This window comes from Zeugodacus cucurbitae, chromosome 5 (genome assembly GCF_028554725.1).
Source record: "Zeugodacus cucurbitae isolate PBARC_wt_2022May chromosome 5, idZeuCucr1.2, whole genome shotgun sequence".
Lineage (NCBI taxonomy): Eukaryota > Metazoa > Arthropoda > Insecta > Diptera > Tephritidae > Zeugodacus > Zeugodacus cucurbitae.
In genome coordinates this window covers 836,798-856,998 of record NC_071670.1, presented here as the reverse complement: position 1 = coordinate 856,998, position 20,201 = coordinate 836,798, and the positions used below count along the sequence as shown (strand labels likewise).

Sequence of the window (20,201 nt, the reverse complement as noted above, 5' to 3'; positions counted from 1 at the left end):
TTTCAAAATCAACAACGTACACACATCGTTAAGCCACCAAATACAGTGGAAAAATATGTATGCTGACACTTAATTATGTAAATTTAATTTGTTTACCTTCATTTCTAACGCCTCCCCGACCCACAACACACACCCACACTGTAAAAGTGCAAATTTGCAATCACATTTGAGCATGTGTGTGTGAATGTGTGCTTGTCAAAGCACTTTGCTGTCATCTTTTTAAAGTGTTTGCCTTTGTAATTTAGTTGTGTACGCGAACGCCTAAAAGCACACACCATAAAAGGCAAAAAAATATAAAAAAGTGCTGCAGGAGAAATTGTAGTTGGTGGAAAGCTGTTTATAGAATAATTTTGTAACTAGTTGCGAACTAGTCTAATAACAATACTTGAAAGTAGCTGCCAAGTGATGCTTAGCTTCTAGTAGAATCGTAAAACGTTCGCCACTGAATTCAAAATGGTATACCAAATAAAGCTTTCTCGCTTTAGATAGTTTGCTACTTGTCAAAAACCGCTTCTTAGGAGGTATAATACCAGAGAGCTTCAACTGAGAGTTATACACTTCACGAACGTGTAGCTTAAAACTTATCTATTATAAAACGAAGTATAAACAATAAAAGCACTATTCCATTATAATTTCAAACACCTAGAACTCGCTTAGGATAGGTAGTCACAGCATCGACCATTTCATTACCTCCATCATCACTTCGATTTCTCAATATTAATCCATGTTCTGAAACAATGATTTCAGATGACACGAGTTCCATTGGACGCCTCCTTCACAACAAAGCTCTAACGATGGTTTAGTAAGCACTAGCCTGAGAGCTTTTGAAAAGCTTTTGTAATAAAAGAAACGTCTGTATAAAATGAGACCTGTTTGGACCAAAAATGAGTGCAAAGTTATTGCAAGCGGATCCGGAGCGTAAGCTCTTTGTGCTTCTATTTAACTTTTATTGCCGCCACAGTTTCGAATGAGGATGTGTCCGTACATTGCCAAGCTATCGCCATTGCGTACGCCCCTATTTCTGCGGACTATCAACTTCAATTGTGCTTTGAAATGTGCGAATGTGGCGCTCCCAAACACAAAAGCAATTTGATACTCAATAACAGCGCAAGAAAGTCACCTTCCATTTTAGCCAATGTGTCTGCTCAAATAAATTTACGAACAACATTACAAACACCCCGCTGCTCTTCGTGCATGTATTACATGTTAATCGAATACTCATTCCACCCAATCTCCGGAACATTAAGTTGAACTGCAGCTGATGATGCCAACACCCAGCTTCAGGCGGTAGTGAGTGAACTAAGAGCTTCAAGGTCGCAGCTTCGCGTATAAAATGAAGTTGCCGTTCTAAAAAATAATGCTATAAAAGTGCTTACAAACAAACACGTACGCCAGTACTGTTGGTTATTGGAAGCACGAAGCGTTGCTGAAAGAACTTAAATCCGCCCTACTGAGCTGAGCCACTAGTGTTGTCTCCACACTCAACATTATTACTCGGTTTTTAGTGAAATCCCTACTACTACTCGCTACATTATTTACTTGTTATTGTTGCTTTATTGCATAATGCAAATAAATCGTGTGGTTTATCGCTGTTCCACAAGCGAACGCATTCGTATAAATCGACAGTTGAAACGATTCCGTTTGCCATTAGCCAACCTCCACTATTTATGGCTGGCAAATAAAAGTCAACACTTGCTTATACAAAAATGTAGCACATCGCTTTCGATTGTCGGTTCAACGAGGCTGCAGTGCGGTCACATATATCTCTCCAACGATATGTGTACACCATTCGCCGGATACACCATTGAAAGGATAATGCATTCACCGATGAAAACGGTATTAGCAGCCTAACGGAAAAAAGCGAGCGCTCCACGGATTAAGCGAAGGTGAGAGGAGATTGAGTGGCTTCTCGAGGTTTATGTAGGGTGAGGCTTGAACAGGGATTAGGAAGTTGTTCGAAGAGGAGTTATGTGTCAGGAGGAACTATATATGGCTTAGGAGATCTCATAGTTAAATTACTTTCTTCCAATGTTACTCATACGTCTTGTCGGGCCAAAGGAGCATAGAAGGTGAAAGCTTTAAACGAAATAGGTTTCTTCTATTTTATAAATCTTATAAGTCTTTATAGTGCTAATCACATCAAATTTTCTCATTTTCAGCGGACAGTTCGTTTCTATTGGCCAACGCACAGATTGTGGATTTTCCGATTGTTTATTGCAATGAGTCCTTTTGCAAGATTAGCGGCTATAATCGTGCTGAAGTCATGCAGAAGTCGTGCAGGTGAGTCAATTACAATAAAAAGCTCACCAAGAGCCCATATATATTCAATAAACTACATTTATTCCCTACAGCGTCTATAATTATACGAAATATAACCTATAAATGAAGATAAGAACAATTTTTCAAACAAATTTGAATACAGCGCCATCTACCGACCAATTTAAAAGTCGATAATTGGTTCTGGAGTTATTTTTTTTGTTTCTAGACTAGCAAAAAAAGGCTACAGCAGATCTGCTGGAACGTAATACATACGGTAGAATGAAGCCATACTTCAATTACAAACCCATTCAGCTTTAAACAGACTAAAATTTAATTAAATACACCAAACCAGCTTACACCGCCAATTTCAACTAACAAATTGCTCAACTTATTTATCTCACTTAAAATTGAGAGAGCATCCAACTCTCGCCTCCCTAACGCTACCTTCATTGTATATGCACTTGTTTTGGACTGCAAAACAAATCCCTTTCATTAGCTACGACAGCTGAGTTGAAAACTTTCTCCCCCAAGCGTGAGTGTACAGCGCCTCGGGGACCTCATAGAATTAAAGTGGAATTTATGCAAAGTATTTTGCCAGCGCAAATATGTATGACTAAGTGAAGCGAGTGTGGAGATGAAGCAACGGTGTGGAGTAATGCATGAGTTGAGGGATACAAGGACGCTGGAGTCAGCAGCCGAAACAATGAGGAAAATAGCGTAATAAAAATTGGATGCGTTTTAGAGGAGCTAAGTGTAGAGGTCTCGCATCCTACTGTTGTTACTCCCGCTTTGCCAGTGAAATATAAATTAAATTTGAATTCGATAATAAAGAATCTATATAAACACGTACATACCTCGGCGCCAATATTTTGTCATGTGCCTTCGATGCATTCTACACACACACGAAGACATCTCCGTGGCCGCGACCTACTTGCTCACTTAGTCAGTTATTCACTGGTTTACCGACTTATTACTTCAGTTGTACACTTATCGGACGGCGATTTGCTGTTGGTATTCTATGCGACTTTCCTCTCTTTCTTCTCGTCTGCGGGCGCCATCTCTCCACATGCCAGTGCTCTGTATACTTTTATTTTTATTATTGGCGTCTGTGTGGAGGCACCATTTTGCTTAGTCGTGCTAAATAAACACAGACACTTTGGCTGACACTCCGGCGTTATGTGGACTATAGGTAGGCGCAAAATTGTAAATACTTCATTTTGCCTTTTTAGGTTTTGAGCCTCACGACTAAAAGCGTCACTGAAACAGCTGAGAATTGTGCTCACTTTTATGCTGAGTCCATTTTTTAAACTGAAAGTCGCCTCGGGGGATGAATACGTCCAGTTGAATGCCGTAAGCTGTCTGCAGACACCATGAACCCGATGCAAAGCCAGCGCTTTTCAAGCATTTATATCTCTGCGAGCCTACGAAGACGCTATAAAAATCTCGCCCACGAAATGTCCTGTTATTTATCTAAAATTATGTGGCACAAGGCTAAATATACCCAGAAAAGTTGAAAATTTGCCAACCAACTGCTTGTGGCCGCAAGCAGCACATTGGCAATGCACTTTGACTCATTGCTGCCACATTCTGTTGCACGGTTCATGTTGCACACATTCCTCAGCGGGCGCTGGTTGTCTGCTTGATGTATGCGCTGACCTGCCGCCGCTTAGTTAACCCGTCAGCGCTGCCTTGGAACTCGGCGGCTCCGGCGCGCAATTAGCACCGTGACAGCGCTTGATATACCGTCTGCGTGCCGCAAATATTTACTGTCGCCGCAAGCAGTTCATTTCTAAAAATAGTCAACAGGCAACCGTAGCTCTCAACTCGAGAAATGTGCGCACACAAAACACACATCTTCGTATACAGTCCAGAAGGTCCAACTAAGCTCACGGGCCTTTCAGTAGCTCACTTGCTCGCTTTGCGCACTTTTGCGCTAATTCTCAGGTTGTAAATTTCTTCCGACTCCCCTTACACATCTACTCACTCACTTAGCATACACTTACGTGCCGCTTTGCGGTCTTAGGCCGTAAATTGGCTTTTAGCGGCCATCAGCTGCTGCTCACTGCGATGATTTGCGTATTTTCCACCTTTTTCATTAGTTGTGGGCTTTCAGCTCTTCGCTGGCCACTTCCGCTGGCGCTTTGAACTTTACTTGGCTTGCCTTAGTGTTGTTTGTTTACGTTGCGATGCGCTGTGGCTATTTTTAAATGTCCTTGCGTTCATTATTTCCTCTCTCTCTTCAGTTAAAGCGCATCTTTAACCGTTTTTATCCAACTTGCTCTTGTTTAGCATGTTGTAAATGTACATTCCAAATAAATTATTATGCGGAAAAACATTTTGCCATAACGGTTGGGTCCTTATGAAACCGCATTCGTTAATCTGCTGCTTTGGCAATATAGAATTGCCATCTCTCAAAGATTTGCGCCTTGAAATGGGATTGCAGTATCTTAGGTGACTTAAAATACTTCTCGTGAAATAGGGAGGCCACTGAGATGAAACCCACTTTGTGGAAGAACCGCCAACCGCTTCCCGATATTGTAACAGCTCATTCTTAATAAAGCCCCAATATCGAGACTATCTCGTCTATATTTCAATGTTCTTACAGAAATTGATCCTTAAACGACAGATCTAAATCTTACTTTCGATTATAACCTAAGTATAACCCAAGGATTTGCAAAAGTCAAGCTCTGAAGGTCACTTTTGCCTAATATAAACCTTATCAAGGAAGCTGTACTATTCTGGAACAGTTAGGAATAATATCTGATATGATTAAGATAACAATGAATGACAGAAAGAGGAATGGCAAATAAGCTAAAGGAAACCCTTTTCAAATTTAAAATGATTGAATAAGCTCGATTTGAATGTTCCTGGGCCCTTTGTTTGAGCAATCACTCTTCTCCACTTTCAAATCCAAAGAGACTGTTAAATAAAGCAGTTGCAATGGAAAAACGGCAATTAACCCTATTTAAGCTACTTTCCCTGTTGTCTAATATATTCTCCCTCACCCAGCTTATATTCTTTACCTCAGCATTGTTGCCTTTCGAATGCAGCGAGTCACACGTTGTTGGTCCTCATGTCGAAAACACCAATGATATCAGAGTAATATTTGATTTCCAACGCCTTAAACTAGGCAACGCATGTGTGAGGCCAGCGCCTCTAAGTGCGAATGAGTGTGTGCGCGTTGCATGCAACATATCGCATGTTGCAAGTCAATTGTTTTGTTTTTGTTTTCATTTTTACTATCTAAGCGGCTTAGTGGCTGCATTTGTTGTTGTTATTAATGTTGTTGTTATTGTTTTTATTGGATGTTGCAGTTGTTATTGCCACGGCGCTGCGGGTGTTTGGCATTGTCACCCGCACTCACACTGCGGTTGTGGCGCCACTCTGCGGTTGCACACTCTGTGTTATTGTTGTGTTTGTTATTTTTCCTAAATTCTGTTTGCTTACTTTGCCGCTGTTTTGGCAACATTGGTTTTAGCTGCGCCTTGATTGTCTTGTTTTATTCCCTTTCACACATTTCGCCGCAAGGTTGTGTGCGGCGACGGCGAAGCAGCAAAAAGATTTGCGGCCAATATTTGTGTTGCAGGCAAAAACAGCAATGAAGAATAAAAATAAAATATATTCAATATTCAAAAGCTTTTTTTGGTTGTAAATTTCATGGCACACCAACTGCAAGTATCAATCATTTGCGTGTCGAACTCGAATGCCGCGCTCACATGTAAACTCGTGTACCGTTACACACCCGCACACTAACTAACCAAAACCTCATTCGAACTTTTATCTATACTTCACACTTCACACTCCCGACTGCGGCGCAGTTCCACCATTTTGTGACACAATGCATGCACAACGTGCCACTGCCCTAGTAACGGACCCCGTTCGCCGCTCCATCCTCCTCCACCTTTTCCACCTTCTCGTTCGACACAACCCTCATTCGCCGAAGGATTTGTGTCAATTTTGCCTTTCTCTGTTTATTTTATTGGCTTTTGTGCTTTTTTCAGCAATTTCCGTAGCGCCCTTCGGCCGCTGCATCCACATCCTTGGGCTGCCTGTGCAAACTTTCGCTTTTGTTTATCGAGATTATTTATTTGGTGTGTGCCCATTTTACGCTCTTCAATCGATGTTTTCATTTATTTTGGTCGCCGTCGTAAATACAATCATAAAATCAAATATTGTGGCATTGTGAGGTTATGTGTCTATGGGTGCAATATACTCGTATATATATAGTGTGTGCGTATATCCTTTTCGAAAAAAACATTTATTCATGGATTTATAGAATGGAACGCAACCGCATTCCAATCACTTTCACTTCGACACAAATTATATGGAACTATAGCCGAAGTCTAGATTGTGAGAGAGCTTCCTGGTAATATCTGATACAAAAAGTATTTAAAGATATTGTAGATGAGCTTTTTCTCTAATAGAAACAAATAAACTCACAAACCAGACCTCTGTTGATCCCCTACTTGACCTCACGTCACCCGACTTCTAACTCGGCCCTGAAAGAGTGTAAACGATAAAGCTTGACCGTCCTGGCACTTCATTTGACCTCAAACGACCTTTTACTACAAATCACATGATTCCTATCTTGATATCACCTGTGAATCCTCAAAATGTAAACAAACCTAACCACGTAACCCTCAATATGTAAAAAAACCCTAACCACGTGACCCTCGAAATGTAAACAAACCCAATCACGTGATTCTCAAAATGTAAACAAAACCGGACACGTGACCCTTCAAAATGTAAACAAACCCGGTGACCCATAAAATTTAAACAAACCAGGTCACGTGCTCTTCAAAATGTAAACAAACCCGGTCACGTGACCCTAAAAGTGTAAACAAATCAGGTCACGTGACCCTTCAAAATGTAAACAAACCCAATCACGTGACCCATAAAATGTAAACAAACCAGGTCACGTGCTCCTCAAAATGTAAACAAACCCTTGGAAGAGGTCAATGACCTTTGGAAGTGGTCAATGACCTTTGAAAGGGGTCAATGAACTTTGAAAGGGGTCAATGACCTTTGGCAGGTTTGTTTACATTTTGAAGGGTCACGTGACATGGTTTGTTTACATTTTGAGGGTCACATGACCGGGTTTGTTTAAATTTTGAAGATCACGTGATTGGATTTGTTTACATTTAAAGGGTCACGTGACCGGTTTTGTTTACATTTTGAGGATCTCGTGATCAAGTTTGTTTACATTTTCGAGATCACGTGACCTGGTTTGTTTACATTATGAACGGTCACGTGGTTGGGTTTATTTACATTTTGAGGATCACGTGATTGGGTTTGTTTAAATTTTGGCAGTTTTGTTTATATTTTGAGGGGTGACCTGAAGTGTGACTATATTTTCAGTGGTCACATGAGATCGAATTTCTTCTTATTATAAGAGATTATGTGAAGATGGACGGTTTGTTTTGACGAAAGATAATGTTGTATAAAGAGAGGGGTCAATTGTAGTCAAGGGAAGTTGAGTGTGTCTGAGGTTAAGCGTAAAGTCAATTGCAAGCAAGCTGGGGATGATAGGAGATCTGCTGAAATCCTATTCGGTTTCTGAAACTTGTAAAGGTTGGATTGAATGCAGACAGTTTTAGTCATTGAAACTCTTCTCTAATACTTGATTTATCTATTGTAGAAGGAACTGATAGAAATATACATCAATTCAAATTATAGTTTAGGTGTATATCAGGCTATGTTCTGAACATTGATGGGTATTTTTAAATAATTATTTTAAATTTTTGCTCATTTCAGATGCGGCTTCATGTATGGCGAGCTGACAGACAAGGAGACGGTGGCGAGGCTGGAGTTCACATTGGAGAATCAGCAGCAAGATCAATTCGAAATTTTACTCTACAAAAAGAACAGTGAGTAGAACAAACCAAATGCGTGTGGTGTTTGTGATAAGACTAAGTGGTTTAGTATAAGTTGAAGAGAGTGTAGCGTGAATGTTACTTGAAGAGTAGTTAAGGAGTAGAATGGTAAGAAGTAGTTGAGCCCGTATAACAGTATAAAGAAGTGTATAGCAAAAACAAATTGTAGTTTGTATTTTGTGTCCGCTTGGTAGTACGTTAAATAATAAAAGCCGCCAGAAGGTGATGTGAGTCTGTTAAATGGAACCTATTTATTAATAAAACAAAAGACAGTCGTGTCATTAGGCAACTGCAAGCACGCTTTAAAATGAGTCAATGTATTATTCATAAAGCTTTGGGGGCTTGTAATTCACACCTGGCCTCATTCATTCATTCCGTATGCTAACTAACTTTTTGGTAATTTTAAGCAAAGAGCGCCTGAGTGCGCTTCACAGAGCCGACTCCGCGTGAATCGGCACACAATGTAGTACAACACAACCACACATTCACAGGTAGCCCTTACAAAGGACTAAAGCACACAGATCACACCGTGTGTATATGTGACAGAAGTGCATGTTCCACCAGCAACAAATTCCTCTCCCTTACATACCCTGTATACATGTGTATGAATAATATTCTGCTTGGCTGGCCGCCTTTGTGGCACGCTGAAGCCTGTTATCTGCCCAACAATCTACAATATTATATTCATTAGCCCCGTTATGTGCTCTCACATATGCGAATGAGCTGTCTCTTATGTGAATTTGTATGATTTAATGTGCGTTTGTAGTGGCGCTTTCGCGTCTAACCCGCTGGAAATGTGTTCGCTTTGCATTTTAGTGCCTTTACCAGGCCGTCGCATAGGCCATTAAGTGGGTTAAAGTGGCCATTAGGCGGGAGGCGTCTCCCATGTGAATGAGGTCAATTTGGCGTATGTATGTGTGTGTGTATGTGAGTAGTTGTTGTATGATTACGAAATGTGATAAGCTCATGTAGCGGCGCATTAACAGCCTGCAAATGGTGAATACTCCTGTCTACATACTTATATGAGCTACTGTTATTTTAGAAATTTAAATAAGCTGAGTGCATTAAATTCATATTTTTTAAGTTAACGTGAACATATCATAGTAAATCGCTTGGAGAAACACCATTTTCTGAACAATTTCACTCCATGCGCCTAAAAGTATGCTATAGTTATGGAAATTAGCAGTTAAATCTTAGATTTGAAAATAATTGGGATTTACAACTGCTCGAACTTAACAAATTCATATAGTTTTAAGCTACCCTTCCTCTGCAATAGAACTTGTATTTACGGCAAAAATCTCCTAGAGGTATGCTTCAGTTTCGAAAAGCCGCAGCTGTTGAAAGTACTGCTTCATACACACGCTTGGGCTTAATGAATGAATAAATAAATTATATTATAGAAGAAATTATACCCTTTCTTCGCTTTAAGATTTGTATTTCCCCCAAAATCTCCTAAAGGTATGCTTACTTTTCCCAACATATTTTAAATTCAAATTAATTACTAGTTCATAATACACTATTTATTAAGAGTAGCTTCTGCTTGGTTGTAGATTTCGAGCTTTAAAATAATCAAGGTATTACCACTAAATTACAACGAAAATTTCGGGCACTTGAGTGCACTACTGTTCAATGCTTTATTAAGTCAATGCACTCATCTTCACGCTCTCTATAAACGCGGCCCCACAGTCACCTACACATACACACACAGAAACAGTTAGAGACACCTCAATACGCTTCCTGTATTCATTGCAATTGGATGTGATTTAGTCATTTCCGCTAGTTGATAAGCGATGAGCGACAAGCTATAAGCGTTCGGAAATGCATTTTACTGTCATTTCCGTTTTAATTGCGACTCTGCCGCTGTGTGTAAAGGCGAGAGAGAATATAATTGCTGAAGACACACTTTAATTCACACGCCAACAAATTGTATTAAACAATTTCAAAGTTTCAAGCCTTGAAGCGAAGATTTGGAAATCATTAGATCACCTTTTAACGGTGTCTAAAGTATATGCCGCTCACATTTAGCCCCCGCGGTGGTCATCGATATGTTAATTCAAATTTTCAATAAATTTTAAATAATACGAATGTCACATTTCATTAGGAAATTCAAAAAATATTGTGCGATAAAATAACAATTGCCTGCGGCCGTGGATTATTTTATAAGCGCCAATGCTCTAATTAACGGTGGTTTTTGTGTAAACAATGACTGAATAATTTACAAGTGCATACATTTAGGCTGTTTACCATTATTTGTGCATAATATGCTATTGCGCCTAAATGTATGCTAGAAGTGAGCATGGTTAAGCATATTTAACTGTGTTATTGTGGTATACGCTTGCATTTACTTTTTGCTAATCGATGAACTAGTAATTTTATGCAAGTTTGCAATGCAACAATATTTGCCGAAGCTATTCAAATATTTATGAGCATACTTTTAGGCGTATAATAAAATAATACGCAATGTAGCTTAAAGTAAATAAATGATTATTGTGTTATGATTGCTTTCAAGCCAACCAATGAACCGTGAGGGAAATTTTATTTTACAATAAATTATTAGCAAACAGTGAATGAAAGGTATTTTTCGAAATTTGTAAAATAATATGAAAATAAAAAAAATGTAATATATAGTTAATAAAATTCCCAAAACAGCTTAAATCAAGGCCTTTGCAGAGTTGAGTAATGAAATACATGCAAAAGGCTCTGCTTCATTGCAATTGACAAGCATGTTGCAAGTTGCTTTAAAGTTGCCACATTTTAAAAAAATCGCTTTGCTGCAACCAACACAACGTGTTTAATTACCAAATACTTGTGCTTCAACTTGAGCACTAATGTGGCAGAAGTTGTGCTTAACTTTCGTACACTTGGCGCTTGTGTGTGCGCCTTAAAGTAGGCAACTCGTTGAACTTTCGCCGCTGTTGACACAGGTACACTTATCGTGTTGTTGTTGTGCCATAAGCAAACAAGCTAGATGACGACAACAAATGAACTCGATAAGTTGTTGTTGTACATGCAGTAAGCTGTTTATTTATAAACACAAGCGAACACACATTACGATGAACTACATATGTCGCACAGCGGCAGCGAACTGGGCGCTCATAAATATGCAACGGGTTGGCTTGTTGTTGCAGGCACACTTGCAGTTGCACCGTAGCGCACACAGACACAGTAGTTTCTGTTCATTTACATGCGAGTATTATTAGGTTTTGCAAGACATGTTCTCATGCTGCCACGCTGCCGACTGCTTCCTTGGTAGTTGATTTTATTTTTAGCCTTCATCATATTTAAATATGCAACAGCATCAATTGTGCAGCTCAGCTTGTTAACTTGTTGTGATTTGTGTTAGTATAAAAATAGAAGCTTACACTCGTCTGCATAATTTTACGACCGACTGTAGTAGCGCTCGCCTGATGGCTGCATTCATAGCTAAACTATGTATTTGGCACAAATGAGGGGTGCGACTATGCTGTAAGTATGTACCAGGGAGGCATCTACGGATGAACGAGGCAGGAGAGCGATATCTTTCACTATATCTTCTTGTTCTTGCTGGTTTCCGCTGTTGAGAATCTCAATTTACTCTTATAGAAATGTCTTTCATTAATGCGCCTAAAAGTATGCAACGTATTTTGAAATGTTTTCATTTTAGAAAGCTTCCTTGATTTATTCTCCATCTCTTCTATTCATTTTCTTCCATTCTTTACATTTATAAAGCTCGAAATACCGCTAGAAGCAGTCTTTTGACAACTTCAGGGTTGCATTTAGGCTCACAATGTTTGTAATTTAAAGACGACTCACTATCTTATCCATCCCTACTCGTAGCTTACATAAAAATATTGACTTATTCAGCCCCTATTTAGAGTGTCTCTATAGTACGTGTGTAGATTGGAAGTACTGCCAATAAATGATAGTATAAAGCAGATAATAAAAGTGCATCCTAACAGCAATTAAGCTAAGTGCCATTAGTGAAGGGTTAATTGCCTTTCATATCTCAGGCAATGCACCCCAGTCAGTCGCTTATAAATTAACCGTTATTTTTTTGTTTGTTGTAACAAAGTCATCAGCATTAATGCAGCGGCTATAATGAATAAATGGCGAAAGCTACAAGCACACGATTGACGTCATCAATGGCTAGGCATTGAGCGCATAATATTATTTCTGGTATTTATTAAACAAAAAACATAAACTCACTACACTTTTGGCCTTTTGTTAAATGTACAGTTATGTGCTTTATATATATATATTTTTTTTTAAGTAATGAGTTTTTGCATTCATTTATTGACCTTTGAATTCACAATTATTGCTTGCTTTAGTTTTTGTATTTTAATTTTCAATAATTTGCTCTTTAACTGCACTTTGGGTTTACTTTATTTGGATTATTTTTTCAGATGCTCAATGCGGCTGCACGATGTCGAAGTATGGAAAGTCGCAACCAAGTACAAAACGACCGGTTGACTCAAAGCTACAGCAGCTAATAAAGAATGGCAAATTAGGCAAATACTCTTTATTTATGAAAACACGAACTCTCCCACTCAAAAACTCGTAGAAATTGTAAAAATGTAGCGAGCTAAAAAACAACAGTAGACAGTTGTTGATGCCACATTAGTATGATAACCGTTAAACGTTAGTTCATAATTCCATCTTGGAGAGATATCTGACGACATAAATTTTCGAAGCTCGAGATCAGGAAGATATTTGGAACAGCTATCTATATAAAAATTTTAAAAGAATGCCTCAGAATCGGTTCATAACGAATAAGAATTTAGGAAATGAAGACTTAAGGACTTGAACAGTTAGAAATCTAATAGGATTATGAATGCATTATCTGCAAATGCATCTGCGTCTGGGATATAAACTGATTTGAAAAGAATGGACTACTATAAACACGAAATATACTTCTAATTGGTTCAGTAACTAGTGAATCGCTACTTGGTGTGAAAATTGGCAACATAGCATACATATGAGAGCTCGTAAATAGTTCATAAAGGACGTCACCCTAATATACATTTCTAGTATTAAAAATGCATGTTTTTTATTACGAATTGATCACTTTTGACCAACAGTTCCGAAAAAAGAGTTTTCACAAAAGCCACTAGTCTCTTTTATCTGAAATTTCATACATAACTGCAACATATAATACAGACAAACCGAAACAATGTTGTATGCCTCCAACCATCGTGGAAACTTAAACCAACTTTTATTTGTCAATCGCTATTTTATGTCTTAATTTTCGCCTTTTCTATTGCATGTTTGATCTATAAACATATGACAAAAGTTCGCGAAAATTATTTTACTGTTATGTCTCTTTCTTCTACAGCTATTCGCTAAAGTTTTATTTTATTGTTATTGGACTATATGGCTTATTCTGGATGTTGTTGCAGTTTGATTTGAGAAGAAACCATGCGAAGGTGTTTGAATAAACTTATCGGGTGTATGAAAAACGGTTGTGGGAAAATTCAAATTCTTTGTGAAAATATTTGCAGAAGGAATTGAGGAGCACATACTTCAGCATTGAAAGAGACGTGTAGTCAGATTTTTTAATGAAAATTTGATGATATTAGATTTTCGTGAAAGCTTAGGTTAGGTATACATTATTTCGAATATTTTGATAAGAACGTGTTCATTTTAAGTGTTAAATATACATACATTTGCATAAGAATTGCAAAAATATGGCAACATTTTTGACATCTTTCCCTTATTTTTTATTGAGTTGAATTTTCCAAGAATTTCACTGAATTTGTCACGTTGTTGCTTTGGTGTTTACGCTGACTCAATAACTTACGCAGCTGTTACACTCGCTTTATACTATTTGGCGTCTATAAGTAGACACTCTAAACGGCATTTTATCACGTCTAAACAAGTATAGAGAAGCTAAGCAAATATATCTGGATAATATAATAGTATTACACAAAAATAATTAAAATAAAAAATTCAAATTAGGATTTTCTCCGGTCAAAATTTGATTTCATCAGAAAAATAATTATAGATAAAATTATTAACTGTAAAAAACTACTTAATTTTTTATTAAAATATATTGTATATCTCCGCATGGTGTTATGAATATTTGCTGGAATTCAATTAAAATTTCAGCGAGCATTCAATTAACCGAAAGGCAGGCTAATGACATTTTAATTATTTACGAAATTTGCATGCTAATCAAATGAATAATGCAGCAAAGACACGTGCTTAATAAAAAAAAAAACGCACACAAATACCACACGCATGAGGCATAGGCAATGAAGCGAGTATATAGATATATATAAGTATATATTATATATATGTATATGTAGCTCTTATCGATTAGCCGGAACATGCACGACACGCCAGTTAATTGCACGCAGAATACAACAAAACGATTTTTTTTGTTATTGTAATTGTTATTTGGTAACAAACTCTCCGAAAATACAAATTTTGTATGTATTATGCACATTACAACACCAATTTGTATATTTGATCGAGGCAAATATAGAAGTTAGAGAACCCCACAGAGTACGCTTTTGCAGTTGCCTGTGGCCATTTGAGTGCCACTAATTGCAGCGGCAGTGCGTTTTACCAATTCTCACCATTTCACATTGCAGTGCTGAATTTCCAACTAAAATTTATATACCATAAAGCATATGCACAGGCGCTTAGCAGCTTCACACACACTCACTCATATTACACGCACCTACACTCATTATGAGGTTAATCAGAGAGAAGAGCATGAACAGTTATGCATATTTTTGAACGTATGAGAGTATGGGTGTGTGGAAAGGTCATTAGGAATGAGTGTTCGATTTGTAATGGACAAAGTAAATAACATATGACAATCGAATTTTCTTCTATAGATATTTGGAACTATTAAATAGATTAAAATTGGTTTGGAGCTCCCCGATGTTCAGTCAGTTATCCGTTTAAAAGGTGGGAGGTAATTCTGAATAGCCATATTAACAAGGGTAATCGAAGAAGCGTTCCTCTAGGCTATCAACTTGCCATTCGAGCAGAAAAAAAGGTTTCTCAATTATGAAGCAGTTCTCTTGAGGTCTTAGAAATACATATAGCTTTGCTACTACTGATATCTTTGAACATTGTGGAGGACTATAGATAAAAATATCACTTTAAAAAGGTTATAAATTTTCCATTGGGCGCTGTATTTGCTAAGTAGAATAGAAATGGGTGTGAAACTATGATAATTAAGAGCTAAACATTTCTATTTAGCCTTCGAACAACGATTTTTCTCCCTTTTATCATGAAATGTAGACTATATGTCGTACAACTAGTACGCTCTCTAGTTATCATCGATTTCTACAATTATTTAAAACCCTGCTGACCTCACTTCTATAGCTTCAATTGTCATAACCACCGCAAAAGGTCAAATTATGAAGCCTCAACTCGAAGCTTCCACTATTCATCGCGCATGTAAATTAGTAGCCATGCTGAATCACTCATATTTATTATCGGACAGACATGCGGTAGCCAATTTGGCCAAAAACAAAGTGGACGCTGTCAGAATACGGCGAAGAAATAGCAAGACAGCTTAAGGCCAGTCACATGAGGCGCAAGTAACAGTGCTTTGGAAGAACGCCAATGTCAGGGCAAGAAAACATGACAAGCAAAATGTCAAAGTGCAAAAGCAATAAAAGGAGCAACGAAAGCGAAAACAGAGAACGAAAATTTATTAAACAGCAGCTGAAAGCTTTTACGGCAGTTTGACATGCCACCGGCGCATGGAGCTCACGCTACAAATCCAAAGAACCATTGTCGCTAATGGTCGCGGAAAGTTTTGTTGATTAGAAAAATTTACATGTCGCAATGGTCGCCACACGTGCCTACGCCCCCTTCACTTCCCCTACAAATAGCGCGCTTTTGAAGCCTTTCGTTTGATTAATATTTTCCACTTGGCATTGTTAGGACTCTTTAGGACTGCGGCTCCACCCGTTCTGCTTCTGTATAAGCAGTTTATGGTAATGTTTTTGTTGTTGCTCTCACCTCCAAAAACCACGATTGATTTGTGTCAACAAATCATAAAATTGATGACCTTGTTATTGTTTGTGTGCGGAAATTGCAGCACTGCGCTTCAATAACCTGCGACCTTAAGTCAAAATTGCTACAACAACAATCGATGAAAGTTGGAGGTTGGTCTTAGCGAACACAACGAAATTCAATTTAGCGCTGCTGGAGCGCTTTAGGAAGCAATTGAATTGGGGAAAAAATAAATACTAATAAAGGACCGCGGGTATAACAATATATATTTCTCTAATAATTCGATTTTGTTCCAAAAAACTTAGTATAAATTTAGGCGCTTTGCCACAATGCCACGTTTAACCTTGTGTGGTAGCTAGCGCATGGAAGACTAGCAACAGCTGTGTCGCGAGAAACTTCAGACAAACGATTATTAAGAACATGCGCTTGTTAGCAATTAGCAAAAGAAGTAGCATACGTAAGGGCGTCACACCTTTTTATGTTATAAAGAGTCAGGAAGGTTCAACCCGTATTCGGGCTTTCCACATACTCACTTTCAGAAGACTTTGTTTATACAAAAGATATCACAAAAATATAATTATTTTTGTAGTTTCATTTCCAGAGCAGATTCACACTTTCTTACAAATTTATTCATTTTCTAATCATTTCCTAAATCTCTTCTATGTTGCACACACAGAAACTCCGCTATGGCTGCTGTTGCAAGTCGCTCCAATACGCAACGAAAGGGATTTGGTTGTGTTATTTCTGCTAACATTTCGGGATATCACGGCACTCAAGCAGCCGATCGACAGCGAAGACACAAAGGGTGGTAAGTAAAACAATAACAAACTTTACTAGCAGTAGAAGAATCTCTATTTTAAACTAACACAATTGTGCGCTATACAAGACCTATTTACTAACAAAGTGTTTCGTACTGAAATTGAGTGTCAAAGCATAGTTTTAGGAGCATTGCGAATTTGTTAATCTGAATTGACAAAATTTTGTGAAATTAATATCTCAAAAGTCGAATAATGAAGCAGCATACATTTTTGTAAAGTCACACTATGCTTTGGCACTCTTTTTCTACTTTAGCTCTTGCATGTTCGAGTCTGAAGAGTCATTCTTCATGAATGCAGCACTATTTCCTCATAACTTTCGAAACTAGAAAAGCATAAACTATATATTTTATTGATAATTAAAGCAAGAAAACACTAGATTATTTAACTGTGTTGAAGATTCTTCGTAAATATATCTAAACTATGTAGTGGTGTTAGTAAACTATATAATTTTCTATAGAAGACATATCTAGACTGAATCTTCTTACCAGATTTTGCAAGCAGTTTTTTCATTAAGCGATTTATTCAGGTAAGAATCTTTTTATCAATGTTTGCAATCTTTTGGTCATTCAGCGCTTTATTCAGCAAGCCATTTCTTTAGCTGAATAAGTGCTGAAAGCCAATCAACTTAGATATCATGGTATAAAGTTTCAGCTGTTATATAATAAACATTACGAACGCTTAAAAAATCTAACAGTTTATTCAGAAAAAGAAGAAATAAACCAATACTTAAACGTAGTAGAAGGGAAGTATATGGAAGTTGAAAGCACATTAAATATACAAAAATATTATGATAAAACCTCTAACCTTCTTCAAAAAGTTTTTTCTTTCAAACTTTTGATATTTATTGGAAGAATTTCTAGTTTCGAAATTAATTAACTGTTAATTTTTCAATTCAAGCACCAAAATTTGTGATTGTCTTCAATTGGCTTTTTATTATTATTTTTTGAATAGCTCCAATAGTTTTTAAAAGGCAAAATTTCAGCAAAAAAAAACCATTATTTAGAAAAAATTGGATTTTCGAATTCATAAACCATAAGTTAAATAAATAGGAACAAACGCGAAATATGGTAATCGTCTGAAAAAAGCAGTAATCTCAGATATATAATAAAAACACACACACTATAAACAGCGGAAAACACTAAAGAACTATAAAAAAACACTGTGCGGTCCACTAAGAGGTTTTAACTATCTATGATCAACACTTTCTTCCATCATCAACTTCATTTTATGAACTTCACCTAAACACTGAGACACTATCATCTCTACTACATGAACTACTTCTTCTAATTGTTGTTGAAATTTGCCGATTACTCTCTCTATTTGTTTTTGAAATTTTTAGTTGTCGTTGTTGTGTTGTGTTGTTGTCGTTAATGTGAACTTTTTGATATTTACTTTCAAGTTTTAGGTTTATCGAAATTCGCCAAACTGGCGCGTTCGGTGACACGAAGTCGTCAATTCAGCGCACATCTGCCAACACTAAAGGATCCAACGAAACAATCCAATTTGGCGCATGTAAGTACTAACCATGTGATTAATGAAATTCTTAAATTCTCACACACTTTAAGACACTTTTTGTGTTTCTTAAAACTGATTGTGGATCTGCTTTATCTTTACTGCTTGCCGCTTCATTTCGCTCTTACAGATGATGTCACTCAGCGCCGATATTATGCCACAATACAGACAAGAAGCGCCAAAGACGCCGCCACACATTCTTCTGCATTATTGTGCATTCAAAGCGATTTGGGATTGGGTGATATTGTGTTTAACATTTTATACAGCCATTATGGTAAGCTATAAGTTTGCGGTGTGTGGTGTGGAGTATGTGACAAATGGAACACGCACATAAAACGGCATAAATTATGAAATTGACTGATTTTAATGGTCGACAGAAAATTTTTGGTGGCATGCTCTAATATGCTCGCAGCCAAAAGGGTCGTAAATTATTGAAGTACAGTTGACTTACCTGCAAAGAAATGAGAAAATAAAATTATTAATGAATGAATATTAGAAAAGAAAATAATTACTTTTTTAGTATTGTGACTAATTCTAATTACATTCGAGAAGCATAAATAGTCAATAAATTATCAGTTTTTTTATAGATCTTAAGGGTTCTTTAGCAATTACATAATGGGTTTGAGAAACCTCCTATACATGAGAAATGTAAGAGTATAAGAGAGCTATTTCATGTATTCTCTAGCAATGTCGGTTCCACTTGGAACTGGCCCACTTCAGTTGAGAACCAAGAACTACTTCCCCAATATCAGGAGATAATCCACAGAAGTGTCGACCGAATAAAGCATTTCTGAACCCGTAAAGCTGTCATTCATTACTGTCATTGAGCTCTCAGTTAAGTCCACCGCCAGATTTTCGCACAGGGTCTCTAGCGAAATATAAAATTCCGTTATGTGGATGTATGTACTCCACTCAGGCGCAATAAACTGCCACTTTTATTACATTACATATTCAAAATTTGCGCTTTGAATGAGGTTTCTGTGTGCTGTTAGTACACACACATATCGTTAACGGGATTCCGTGTGGGAATTCGCAACAAGCCGAATGACATATACGAACTCCTGAAACGTAAGCGGGTTAGTGAGCCAACATTTATGTGTTCCTGTTCTTTGAGCATAATAAATACGATGTGGTAACTCTGTATGTTAAACGATAGCTGTACACTCGTCGAGTGCTTAAAAATCATGTGATTTGTGTGCTCAAGTGAAAATTACATAGCTTCTAAGAGTGGGAGAGAGTGAGCGAATGAGTGTGCGATGATTAAAAGCCTTTATAAGTGTGAGTGGACTCAAGGTATATGACTCCAAATGATTTAATATGTTTATCTTTTTGCTATAGCGAGAAGAAGACCAGGTTAGAATATATATTTTTGAAGAATGGATAGTAATTTAAGCTTATTGGAAATCATATGAGTGCGTGTTCCATTTGTGAAGCTTCTTAAGCAAATGTCTTATGTAAAATATTAATTTCAGAGGAACTTATTATGATTTTGATAACTATATTGCAGGTGCCATACAATGTAGCTTTTAAAAACAAAACTTCAGAAGACGTCTCACTGCTCGTCGTCGATTCCATAGTAGATGTTATATTCTTTATAGATATCGGTGAGTAAAGAAAGTAACCAATATTAACTAGAGGTATGTAAACTCATTCCATTCACAAGAGAGTTGCTTCTTTGAGAGGAATATGGACCAAAACGTGTTAAAGTAGGTCCATCTAAGGCCATCACAGCTCCGGAATGCTTTCTCATTCATATCTTATATACACACTGAACTCGCATACA

General features: G+C 37.4%; 1 protein-coding gene across 8 annotated transcripts in view; it reads left to right on the top strand.

Annotated features, from left to right (window-relative positions):
* Positions 1–20,201, top strand: part of LOC105212684 (potassium voltage-gated channel protein eag) — a 94,984-nt gene that overhangs the window by 57,507 nt on the left and 17,276 nt on the right. For 7 of the 8 annotated variants that reach the window (XM_054232285.1, XM_054232289.1, XM_054232288.1 and 4 more), the window contains 6 exons: positions 2,160–2,280; positions 8,014–8,126; positions 16,765–16,896; positions 18,306–18,418; positions 18,549–18,692; positions 19,926–20,022. In XM_054232285.1, the coding sequence (XP_054088260.1) occupies positions 2,160–2,280; positions 8,014–8,126; positions 16,765–16,896; positions 18,306–18,418; positions 18,549–18,692; positions 19,926–20,022 (720 nt within the window). The remainder of the gene's footprint in view (positions 1–2,159; positions 2,281–8,013; positions 8,127–16,764; positions 16,897–18,305; positions 18,419–18,548; positions 18,693–19,925; positions 20,023–20,201) is intronic. The other variant, XM_054232287.1, reaches the window with a different exon arrangement.